Source organism: Arachis hypogaea, chromosome 12, assembly GCF_003086295.3.
Source record: "Arachis hypogaea cultivar Tifrunner chromosome 12, arahy.Tifrunner.gnm2.J5K5, whole genome shotgun sequence".
NCBI lineage: Eukaryota > Viridiplantae > Streptophyta > Magnoliopsida > Fabales > Fabaceae > Arachis > Arachis hypogaea.
Window position 1 is genome coordinate 83,098,855 of NC_092047.1, and position 12,740 is coordinate 83,111,594.

Genomic DNA, 12,740 nt, shown 5'->3' on the forward strand with positions numbered 1-12,740 from the left:
TCTCAGTGTGAGCCTCAGATTCCCATGGTTCCTCATTAGGGAACTCATTAGAGGCCAGTGGACGTCCATTGAGGTCTTCCTCAGTGGCAATCACTGCCCCTTCTTCCTCTCCAAATTCGGCCATGTTGATGGCTTTGCACTCTCCTTTTGGATTTTCTTCTGTATTGCTTGGAAGAGTACTAGGAGGGAGTTCAGTAACTTTCTTACTCAGCTGACCCACTTGTGCCTCCAAATTTCTAATGGAGGACCTTGTTTCAGTCATGAAACTCTGAGTGGTTTTAATTAGATCAGAGACCATGGTTGCTAAGTCAGAATGGTTCTGCTTAGAGTTCTCTGTCTGCTGCTGAGAAGATGATGGAAAAGGCTTGCCATTGCTAAACCTGTTTCTTCCACCATTGTTGTTGTTGAAGCCTTGTTGAGGCCTCTGTTGGTCCTTCCATGAGAGATTTGGATGGTTTCTCCATGAAGGATTGTAGGTGTTTCCATAGGGTTCACCCATGTAATTCACCTCTTCTATTGATGGGTTCTCAGGATCATAAGCTTCTTCTTCAGATGAAGTGTCCTTAGTACTGCCTGGTGCAGCTTGCATTCCAGACAGACTTTGAGAAATCATATTGACTTGCTGAGTCAATATTTTATTCTGAGCCAATATGGCATTCAGAGTATCAATCTCAAGAACTCCCTTCTTCTGATTTGTCCCATTATTCACAGGATTCCTCTCAGAAGTGTACATGAATTGGTTATTTGCAACCATTTCAATGAGTTCTTGAGCTTCTGCAGGCGTCTTCTTCAGATGAAGAGATCCTCCAGCAGAGCTGTCCAATGACATCTTGGACAGTTCAGACAGACCATCATAGAAGATACCTATGATGCTCCATTCAGAAAGCATGTCAGAAGGACACTTTCTGATCAATTGTTTGTATCTTTCCCAAGCTTCATAGAGGGATTCACCTTCCTTCTGTCTGAAGGTTTGGACTTCCACTCTAAGCTTACTCAATTTTTGAGGTGGAAAGAACTTTACCAAGAAGGCATTGACTAGCTTTTCCCAAGAGTTCAGGCTTTCTTTAGGTTGAGTCCAACCATATCCTAGCTCTGTCTCTTACAGCAAAAGGGAATAGCATAAGTCTGTAGACCTCAGGGTCAACCCTATTGGTCTTGACAGTGTCACAGATTTACAAGAATTCAGCTAAAAACTGATGAGGATCTTCCAATGGAAGTCCATGAAACTTGTAGTTCTGTTGCATTAGAGAAACTAATTGAGGCTTCAGCTCAAAGTTGTTTGTTCCAATGGCAGGGATTGAGATGCTTCTCCCATAGAAGTCGGGAGTAGGTGCAATAAAGTCACCAAGCACCTTCCTTGCATTGTTGGCATTGTTGTTGTTTTCGGCTGCCATATCTTCTTCTAGTTTGAAGATTTCTGTTAGGTCCTCTTCAGAGAGTTGTGCCTTAGCTTCTCTTAGCTTTCACTTCAAGGTCCTTTCAGGTTCAGGGTCAGCCTCAACAAGAATGCCTTTGTCTTTGCTCCTGCTCATATGAAAGAGAAGAGAACAAGAAAGTATGGAATCATCTATGTCACAGTATAGAGATTCCTTGAGGTGTCAGAGGAAAAGAAGAATAGAAAGAGGAGGTAGAAGGAGAAGAATTCGAACTTATCAAGAGGGATAGAGTTCGAATTATTGATAGTGGAGGAGTGTTAGTCCTTAAATAGAAGGATGTGAGAAGAGGGGAAGAATTTTCGAAAATAAATTAAAAAGGTTTTGAAATAATTAAAAGAAAATTTTGAAAACTTGATGAATGATTTTCGAAATTTGAAGTTGGGAAAGAAATAAAGTGATTTTTGAAAAAAAGATTTTTGAAATTAGAAATAAAAAAGATATGATTGAAAACTATTTTGAAAAAGATGTGATTAAGAAGATATGATTGAAAAGGTGTGGTTTTAAAAAGATATGATTGAAAAGATATGATTGAAAAACAATTTAAAAAAAAGATTTGATTTTTAAAATTAATGACTTGGTTAACAAGAAATTTAAAAGATATGATTCAGACATTAAACCTTTCTTAACAGAAAAGGCAACACACTTGAAAGTTTTGAATCAAATCATTAATTGTTAGCAAGTATTTTTGAAAATGGAAAGAAATTGATTTTGAAAATATATGATTGAAAATATATGATTTGAAAAAGATTTGATTTTGAAAGATTATGAAAACTTGAAAAAAAATGTGAATTAAAAATAAAATCTTCCCTCTAGTGTCATCCTGGCGTTAAACGCCCAGAATGATGCCCATTCTGGCGTTTAACGCCCAAATCTCTACCTTTTTGGGTGTTAAACGCCCAGCCAGGTACCCTGGCTGGCGTTTAAACGCCAGTTTTCCTTCTGCACTGGGTGTTTTGAACGCCCAGCTTTTTCTGTTTGATTCCTCTGCTGAATATTCTGAATCTTCAATTCTCTGTATTATTGACTTGAAAAGACATAGTTTTAAAACTATTTTTGAATTTTTGATGATGGGAATCAATAAAATGCAACTAAGATCAAATAAACAATGCATGCAGGACACCAAACTTAAAAAATTTCATATAAGAGACACTAACAAATTGAGAATGCATATGAGAAACAACAAAACACACAAAACAAGAGAATTTAGAGATCAGAGCAATGAAATCATCAAGAACACTTGAAGATCAATGAAGAACATATTGCATGTATTCAAAAAATGCAAGAAGAATAAAAACATGCAATTGACACCAAACTTAAAAATTAATACTAGACTCAAACAAGAAACATAAAATATTTTTGGTTTTTATGGTTTTACAAATTTTTTTTTGTGATTTTCGAGAATTATATAGAGAAGAAAATAAAGAGAATCAAAACTTTTAATAAGAATTCCAGGAATCATTGCAATGCTAGTCTAAGACTCCGGTCCAGGAATTAGACATGGCTTACTAGCCAGCCAAGCTTTCAATGAAAGCTCCGGTCTAAAATACTAGACATGGCCAATGGCCAGCCAAGCTTTAGCAGATCATTACTTTCAACAGCAAAATTGATAGAAATCAACAAGCTCTTGTGATAATAAGTTGAAACCTCGGTCCAAAAGATTAGACATGGCTTCTCATCCAGCCAGACTTCAACAAATCATCATGAAACTCTAGAATTCATTCTTAAAAACTCTGAAGAACAAAATAGAAAATCTTTTTGTATTTTTGAAAAAATTTTTTCGAAAAATAAAAAGGAAAAGTACCTAATCTAAGCAACAAGATGAACCGTCAGTTGTCCAAACTCGAACAATCCCCGGCAACGGCGCCAAAAACTTGGTGCACGAAATTGTGATCATCAATGGCGCCATTGACATGGTACGCTCAATTGTAATCTCAACTCTTTATCACAACTTCGCACAACTAACCAGCAAGTGCACTAGGTCATCCAAGTAATAAACCTTACGTGAGTAAGGGTCGATCCCACAGAGATTGTTGGTATGAAGCAAGCTATGGTCATCTTGTAAATCTCAGTCAGGCGGATTCAAATGGTTATGGATGATGAATGATTAAAAGATAAATAAAACATAAAATAAAGATAGAGATACTTATGTAATTCATTGGTGAGAGTTTCAGATAAGCGTATGAAGATGCTTTGTCCCTTCCGTCTCTCTGCTTTCCTACTGTCTTCATCCAATCCTTCTTACTCCTTTCCATGGCAAGCTGTATGTTGGGCATCACCGTTGTCAGTGGCTACAATCCTGTCCTCTCAGTGAAAATGTTCAACGCACTCTGTCACAGTACGGCTATTCATCTGTCGGTTCTCGATCATGTCGGAATAGAATCCAGTGATTCTTTTGCGTCTGTCACTAACGCCCCACAATCACGAGTTTGAAGCTCATCACAGTAATTCAATCCTTGAATCCTACTCAGAATACCACAGACAAGGTTTAGACTTTCTGGATTCTCAAGAATGCCGCCATCAATTCTAGCTTATACCACGAAGATTCTGATTAAGGAATCCAAGAGATAAACACTCAATCGAAGATAGAATGGAGGTGGTTGTCAGGCACACGTTCATAGGTGAGAATGATGATGAGTGTCACGGATCATCACTTTCATCAAGTTGAAGAACAAGTGATATCTTAGAACAAGAACAAGCTGAATTGAATAGAAGAACAATAGTAATTACATTGATACTCGAGGTACAGCAGAGCTCCACACCTTAATCTATGGTGTGTAGAAACTCCACCGTTGAAAATATATAAGAACAAGGTCTAGGCATGGCCGTGAGGCCAGCCTCCAAACGTGCATAAGACTCTCAAAGATCAAAAGTATATCAAGTGTGTCAAATACAATAGCAAAAGGTCCTATTTATAGAGAACTAGTAGCATAGAATTACAGAAATTAGTAATTAATGCAGAAATCTTCTTCCGGGCCCACTTGGTGTGTGCTTGAGCTGAGCATTGAAGCTTTCATGTGTAGAGACTTTTCTTGGAGTTAAACGCCAGCTTTCGTGCCAGTTTGGGTGTTTAACTCCAGCTTTTGTGCCAGTTTTGGAGTTAAACGCCAGAATTCTTGAGCTGACTTAGAACGCCTGTTTGGGCCATCAAATCCCGAACAAAGTACGAATTATTATATATTGCTGGAATGCCCAGGATGTCTACTTTCCAACGCAATTGAGAGCGGGCTTCTTTAGCTCCAAAAAATCCACTTCGAGTGCAGGGAGGTCAGAATCCAACAGCATCTGCAGTCCTTTTCAGCCTCTGAATCAGATTTTTGCTCAGGTCCCTCAATTTCAGCCAGAAAATACCTAAAATCACAGAAAAACACACAAACTCATAGTAAAGTCCAGAAAAGTGAATTTTAAATAAAAACTAATAAAAATATAATAAAAACTAACTAAAACTTGCTAAAAACATACTAAAAACAATGCCAAAAAGCGTATAAATTATCCGCTCATCAGCATTGGACCATTTTCACAGAGAGGATGGGATGTAGCCATTGACAACGGTGATGCCCTACATAAAGCTTGCCATGGAAAGGAGTAGGAATGATTGGATGAAGACAGCAAGAAAGCAGAGGTTCAGAGGAACGAAAGGCATCTCTATACGCTTATCTGAAATTCTCACCAATGAATTACATAAGTATCTCTATCCTAGTTTATATTTCAATTATGTTTTAACTAGCAAATCTCCATAATTATCTGAATCCGCCTGACTGAGATTTACAAGGTGACCATAGCTTGCTTCAAGCCGACAATCTCCGTGGGATCGACCCTTACTCACGTAAGGTTTATTACTTGGACGACCCAGTGTACTTGCTGGTTAGTTGTATCGAAATTGTGAAAAAGAAATAAAATTATGAACGTGCGTATTAAGTTTGTAGCGCCGTTACCATGGAATGAACGATCACGATTTCGTGCACCACCTAGTCACATGCTTGTGGTGTTCTTGTGTCAACTAATCATTGAGACAAAACATTCAGAGTCGATCAATTGCAATTAAACAGAGTATACCAAAGGCTTTAAGCACCACTGTTTGGAAGTAACTGAAAGGAAAATTAGAACTTAAAGAGAGTTCCCCAGTTAAGTGCTTGTGGTGTTTCTGTGTCAAGTGAAGTTTGAGACAAAACATTTAAAGTCACAATTCAAGTAACAATTCAAGTTTGATGTTGTGATGAGTGAGCATCTTTTCTATCTTTTTCTAGTGAATTTGCATTTAATTTGATGAGTTTAATCAAGAATTAATTATCTTTTAACTACTATGGATGCTACTATGGATGCTACTTTGAGTCTTGTGCAATTCTGTTTATTTTAGGTAGCATTCGGTTGGATTTGATGGAATTTCTGCAGCACAAGAATTAAAGGAGATGACAGCGAGGATCGACGCGTGCGCGTACCTGACGCGTGCGTGTGATTTAGAGCTTTCCATGGCGACGCGTGTGCGTACCTGACACATACGCGTGAAAAGTGAAGTTGCACAACGACGCGTGCGCGTACCTGACGCGTACGCATGACACGAGAAGAAAACCATCGACGCGTACGCGTGATTGACGCGTACGCGTGACATGCACCACGTACAGAAAACGCAGAAAATGCTGGGGGCGATTTCTGTGCTGTTTTTGACCCAGTTTTCGGCCCAGAAAACACAGATTAGAGGCTGTAGAATGAAGGAACACTTCCCGTTATTTTTCAGGTTAGGCGTGGATCCTACGAAGCAAGTGGTCCCCATTCATCAATTGAAGACTTGCTGATTATTTAATTAATTCTTATTTAAACTTTATTTTTATCTTGAAAATAGAAAAAGATATTATTTTAGTTTTAGAAATTAGATTTTTAATTAATTAGGATTAGATATAAAAGAGAAAAGAAACTTCCCTTATGGGGATCCCAACATTAGTTAACTTTTCATTCCACCTCAGCCCAATTTACAATCCTAATTTTCTTCTCTGAATCATGAGCAACTAAACCTCCATTGTTAAGGTTAGGAGCTCTGTCTATTTGTATGGATTGATTCTATTGCTTTTCTATTTTAATTCATGCACTGATTTATAATTCAAGAATTGTTTTTGTTCTTTATCTTATGAAATTGGGTGGAACGGAAGTATGACCCTCTTTCTAATTGAGTTCTTGTATAACTTGAAAAAGCTCTTTACTTGAACAATAGCTTGAAAACAATTTCTCCTAAATTCTAATTATCTGGACTTAACGGGATACGTGACATATAATCCTCTTATATTTGGATAATTAGGATTTTTGTGGCATAATAACTAGAATTAAACATCACCCTCTAATTGGAATTAATTGATCAAGGAATTGGCAGTTAATGAGAATTAGAGGAGACTAGAAAGGTCTAAGGAATTAGGGTCTAGTCACATATAGTTTGCCATGAGTCAAATCTTACATGATTAAAATAGTTAATAAGAAAAGTTAATCCGGAAAAATAGATAACTCTGAAACCTTAACTGTTTCTCCATATTTTATTCCCAACTTATTCACATGCCTGTCTTTAAACTCTGAATTTACTGTTTAATACTCTTTGAACTCTCAAACACTATTTTCTACTTGCCTAACTAAGTGAATCACTTAACCATTGTTGCTTAGTCCTTCAATCCTCGTGGGATCGACCCTCATTCACCTAAGGTATTACTTGGTACGACGCGGTGCACTTGCCGGTTAGTTTGTGGTTAGAAATTTCGCACCACGCGGCTCGTGGCTCCATGGATGGCAGCGACACTGGTTTCGCGATGAGGACGGCGACGACGACATGGACCCCGCGAAGATGACGACAGACATGACGACGACTCCCAGACGCAGCGTCTTCTCCCTCCTGTGACTCTGGTTTGCGCCTCTCCCTCTCCTTCAACGGTGACAAGACGGTGCAGCGGCAGTGATTCCTGTCAGCGCCGTCTTCCCTCTCTTCTCTTCTCTTCTCTGCCTTCCGTTTCTCCTTCTCTCCCTCTACGTTTTCTTTCTTTTTTTTTTTTTTTTTGAATTTCTGATGCTGCTATGTTTGGGTACAAGGAGGTTTGGCGGCTAGGATTTTTTTAGGTGAAAGGGAAAATGGATTTTGGTTGTTAGGGTTAGAGTTAGATGAAATTTAGGTTTTTTTTAGTTAGGGTTAGGGTTAGATTTGGAGATTTTGGGTTAATTAGAATTTAATAAAATCTAAATCAAATTTAGTTATATTATATTAATTTTAAAATCTAATTTAATCTCTCAAAATTATTTTAAAAATATTATTTAATTATTAATTTGTTGATTGTTTTTTAATCAAATATTTTAATTTAAAATATAAAATAATATAATAAATATTTTTTATTTATAAAAATTAAAATTTTTAAAATCTTAATTATTTAAACTATAACATATAAAATTTTTATTTTAATTATCAAAATTTGATTTAATTATTTCTAAAAAAATAATTTTTTTATAAATCTTTAATAAATAAAAAATTTAAAATCGATTCATAATAAAATTTTTCAAAAATTTTAAATCTTACATCTATTTTTTAGATAATTATTTATTTTGTTAATATTAAAACTTAAAAATAATTATTTTTATAAATATGTATTTATATGGAAAATTATTTTACTACTTCACACTCACACGATATCAAAAGTAAATATATATAACCCTAATTTTACATTTTGCCCTCTTTTCGCCGCTGCAGTCTACCCTTCACCCTCACCCACACCCACACCCACACCCATACACAGAGATCAGAGACACCACTCGGCCACTCCTTCTTCCTTGACCACCACCGGAGACTGCTTGCCGGAGACCGCCCGCTCTTCCTCGCGTTAGTACCTCTTCGTCGCGTGCTTCCTCTCGCCGCTTTTCCTTGCGTTCATCCCTCCCTCTTCCTGGTTTAGACGTTATCACCGTCAGTGGTACTCAGTTCCTGCCACGTTGTCGTCCTCTCAGTCCGTGGTCCTCTGTTCTCGCTGCCTTGACGTCCTCGCCGCCTTGCCTTACTGCCGCATCGCCGTCCTCCGTTCTCGTCGGTTCACCGTCCTCCTTCCAGCGAATCAGCTTCATTGTTCAGGACTTCAGGTATTTTTTTATGAAGATCATTTGAGTTTTGTGAAGGTCATTTGAACTGTGAATTGTGAATAGATGTTTTTGGCAGATTCTAAACTAATTGAACTGTGAATTGTGAATAATTGGGAATTGGTTGCGGATATAAACTAGTTTTTGGCTGTTTCTAGGTCGGTGCTAGTACCACCAGAAGAGTACATAAAACTCACAAGATGAAATCTAGAACATAGTCGGATTTTATAATTTAGTTTTCTGTCATCTTACTTGTTAAGTTGTTGTGTGTGATGCTGCTGTTATTGTTTATATGTCTAAAAGAATTAGATATCATGAATTATACTTGTTCACTTGTTCTTTGGTCCTGTTTAGTTGTGGTGAGATCCTCCTATTATTGTTTATTTTTGTTATTTAAGAAAAGTTTGTTTAAAAATATTTTAGGAATAAATAGGTTTAAAAGTGTGAATAAAAGAGTTTTATTGAATTTTTTATGTAGCAATATGCATTTAAATAAAGTTTCTGTTTTGCGGATACATCTGATCCAATCCGATCCGTATACACCTGGGTTTAAGTAAAAAAAAAATTGCAAGTTAGGGTTTGCCCCTTATAAATATGGATGTAGTTTTGTTAGGGTTTCAACACTACACTCTTCCAGCACGATTAGGGTCCTCAAGCTTCAACAAACATGGCTGACAAAGCGGTTACCATCAGAACAAGGAAGTTTATGACTAACAGGCTCCTCTCCAGAAAGCAATTCGTGAGTTCGTTCACCATTCTCACTTTCACACTGTTTTTATGGCTTTATCATAGACTTTAAGTATCTAGATTTTGGAATAATTGGGATCTGATAATGATAGATGAATTGAGCGCTACATACGATTTAGCTGAGCCTCGTTTTCTCTTTAATTGTGTGGTTGTAGGTCATTGATGTTCTTCATCCAGGGAGGGCAAATGTTTCTAAGGTACATTCTGTTTGTTAGCCGAAAACTTTAGATTTAATTGATTTTTGTCAGGTAGTTATTGGTTGGACAATAATGGTGTTTAGGGTTTCTAATTTTTGTTGTGTTTGGAATATGAAGGCTGAGCTTAAGGAGAAGCTTGCTAGAATCTATGATGTTAAGGACCCCAACACCGTGTTTGTGTTCAAGTTCCGCACCCATTTCGGAGGTGGCAAATCCACTGGTTTTGGTTTGATTTATGACACTGTTGAGAATGCTAAGAAGTATGAGCCTAAGTACAGACTAATTAGGGTAAGATAACTCGGTTTTTTGTTTTTCTAATGTGGTTTTTGTTCATGAGTGTAATTGCTATGGAATGAGAAACACTTTCATGCAACTAGGATGTATGTTTTTGTAAATTGTAAGACTGGTAAGTTAGTGCTTACTAATATTAATTGTTATTGGATGACCTCTATGTATAATAATATAGTACTCTGATGCTGTCAGCACTGTTTTTTATTTTTAGATTGGAGTTGCATGGGGTGAAAATATGTTGTTCTTTATTGTTGATCCATAATGTAACATGAAATTGTATACTGTTATGATTAATGAGCATTAACAATAGAGATGTTCCAAAAGATTAATTTGAAAGCTTGTGCATATTAGAATTCATTAGTTTTCAGATGAAATCATTAGCTCTTTTTAGTTGCTGTTTGGCTTCTAACAGTTGCTTCCTCTTAAACAATACAATAATTTGTTTTGCTTGATTAATTACCCCTTTACTATGCTAGAATTTCTTGAGATATTTTGTACAAGACCCTTACCCTGTAGCTTAATCTGACCATTCTCATGTCTTGTCATGCATCCATTTGTTCTTTTTGGTCTTGAGGAATTAGAACTTTTCTTCTTTAATATCTGTGCCATGTTGCTGTGTTTTGCATAATCCTTCGCTAAAATCCTCTGTCATTCGCAGAATGGACTTGATACTAAGGTTGAAAAGTCAAGGAAGCAAATGAAGGAGAGAAAGAACAGGGCAAAGAAGATCCGTGGAGTAAAGAAGGTAAATAGTTGCCAAAAGCAAATTGTTTTTTTATTGATGATTGTTCATCTCGTATTGCTCTTGCTTAGTAAAAATAGTAACCTATTTTTATTTTCAGACCAAGGCTTCTGATGCTGCCAAGGCTGGAAAGAAGAAATGAGTTCTCAAACATCTTGGTTTTGATTTCAAGGTTGTGTTGGAATTTTGTAATGGATATTTTATTTTTTAGATTCCTAGAATGAGATGTTTCAGTATTTGACGACGTGATCTTTTTGCCTTTCAAATTATTAATCTTTAGTTACAACTTAAGATTGAGGAGAAATCAGTTGATCACTTACGAATGTTTTCAAATGTTTGCTAGACTGATTATGAATTCCTATGGTGCTTGAAAATTTGACAGATCAATCATTTATTTTATAGGATTTTTATATGCGGTAAAGAAATCATTTATGATCATCATAAAATGGTGATGCTTTAAAAAGATAAAAAACTGTCTTTATTTTGGATAAATACGTGAAACATTTATTTTGTTAAGAATTTCAAATTGAAGTTAGCTTTTGCGTTTGCAAGTATGGTTCGTATCGTACGTGTACGTGAGCAAGTTTTAAAAACTGGATTATTTGTCAATAATAATATTTTTATCGAAAGAATTTTAATTAGGAAAAGTATAGGGTACCAACATATTATCTGTCAATTTATTATCAATAATAATTAATTATTATATTTTAAATACATATATAAAGAGACACATCCAAAAAATATATCTATAAAGACACTTCTATTAATACAGCCATAAAAAAGATATTTTTATTAGACACATCTACGAAGATACTTCCATGAAATACAATTATAAATAAGAGTTGGCAGATATGCTGTTGGTAACGTAGTGGGACCGTTTTAATTAATAGTTATTTACATTCTGCAATGCGGAATGATCAATGGCATCAAACCCATGTATCTACACATGCAATGTTGTCTTCCATTTCTCATTTTATGGTCTAGCATTCCTTGATTTTTTTCCTTCTCCAATAAAATCACTTTAGGTAAGCAGTAAGCACGTTTGTCATTTGTATTTAGCCTAAAGTTAACCTAGAAACCCATGGATCGACTTGAATTGTAACCGATGGTGGAGACTTGGCGCTAATGGTTTTTTTTTTTTTTTTTTTTGGTCAGTGATTAGACAATTCCCAATTCTAGATACTCTAATAGATTGGACAACTCCCAATCCTAGGTATATAATATACCCACACACTCCTCACACTTTTACCACATTTTTTCTCAATTGCAATTTTTAGGGTTTGAACTCTAGACCTTTAAAGTGGGGAGGGGGAGATATGCCATATGAGCTAAGGCTCATTGGCGGCGTTAATGGTTAAAAAGGATCAAGATTCTCGTTACCTGTTACTTTGTTTTGGGTCATACTCCCATCCATTCACAGACTTTGCTACAAGACTCTCCAATCACGACCCAGCTATTGCTGAGGATCGAACTTGGGCTTGATTTCGGAAAAGTTTTTGGAAGAGTTTGTGTTTTTCAAAAGCGGTTCTTGCCCATGGTTAAAAAAAAAAAAGAGCATATAAGTTCTTCCTTCTATGTTTGATAAATAAAAAAAATTGTGTTATATTTATAGTTGCAGTTTTTAAAAGATATGAGTGTTTTTGAAAGTACTTAAATTTGAGTTTTTTAAACTAATAAGTTTATTTCTACTATAATATTTTTAAATTTTAAAGTTATTTTACTAAATGTAATTGTTATTTCTTTTGCTTATTAAAAAATATTTTTAATTTAATTTACTAAATATAGGTATTATAATTTTTAAAAAGTTAGTTTTTATAAGTTATTTTTTAAAGAGTAATGTTACACATTCAAATCTTTTTATGAACTAAGTTCAATCAAGTTAAATAATAAAATTTGAAATAATGCTAGTGATAATTGATTTTTTGTTATGTTAGACTATCTTAATTAAACTTGGTTAACAAAAAAAACTTGAATATGTAATATTTTTTTTTAATGTAAAAATTTTATTGAACCAAGGTTTGCTTTGGCATCTTAGGAGACAAAATAGCTTAGCCACTAGTACAGAAGCCTCAGCCACAGATTCGCATTACTTTGATTCTTTTTTTTTTTTTTTGAAGGGGGCAAATCGGGTGGGCCACCCTAATCTGAGCCCAAATGAGTGAGTTCCATCCGGTTTTGTCTCTTTTTTTTTTAACATAATAGTAAATATTTATAGTTAGTAAAAATAAATTTTAAAAT

At 35.5% G+C, this 12,740-nt stretch overlaps 1 protein-coding gene and 1 non-coding gene across 4 annotated transcripts; both read left to right on the plus strand.

The window, feature by feature from the left end:
* The first annotated feature begins 883 nt into the window (after window positions 1–883).
* Window positions 884–991, plus strand: LOC112731378 (small nucleolar RNA R71). Its single transcript, XR_003167158.1, has one exon. It is a non-coding gene; the product is annotated as a small nucleolar RNA R71 (small nucleolar RNA).
* Window positions 992–8,068: 7,077 nt separating this feature from the next.
* On the plus strand, window positions 8,069–10,889 carry LOC112727587 (small ribosomal subunit protein eS24z). 3 transcript variants are annotated; one of them, XM_025777392.2, is made up of 6 exons: window positions 8,069–8,528; window positions 9,130–9,264; window positions 9,428–9,469; window positions 9,587–9,757; window positions 10,419–10,505; window positions 10,603–10,889. In XM_025777392.2, exons 2-6 carry the CDS (start codon window positions 9,193–9,195, stop codon window positions 10,642–10,644), a joined length of 414 nt encoding a protein of 137 aa, XP_025633177.1. In that variant the 5' UTR covers window positions 8,069–8,528; window positions 9,130–9,192; the 3' UTR covers window positions 10,645–10,889. The 3 variants fall into 3 exon arrangements, with proteins under 3 accessions (XP_025633177.1, XP_025633178.1, XP_025633179.1); XM_025777393.3 differs by having other exon boundaries at window positions 8,074–8,528; window positions 9,139–9,264; XM_025777394.2 differs by having other exon boundaries at window positions 8,079–8,528; window positions 9,163–9,264.
* The last annotated feature ends 1,851 nt before the right edge of the window (window positions 10,890–12,740 follow it).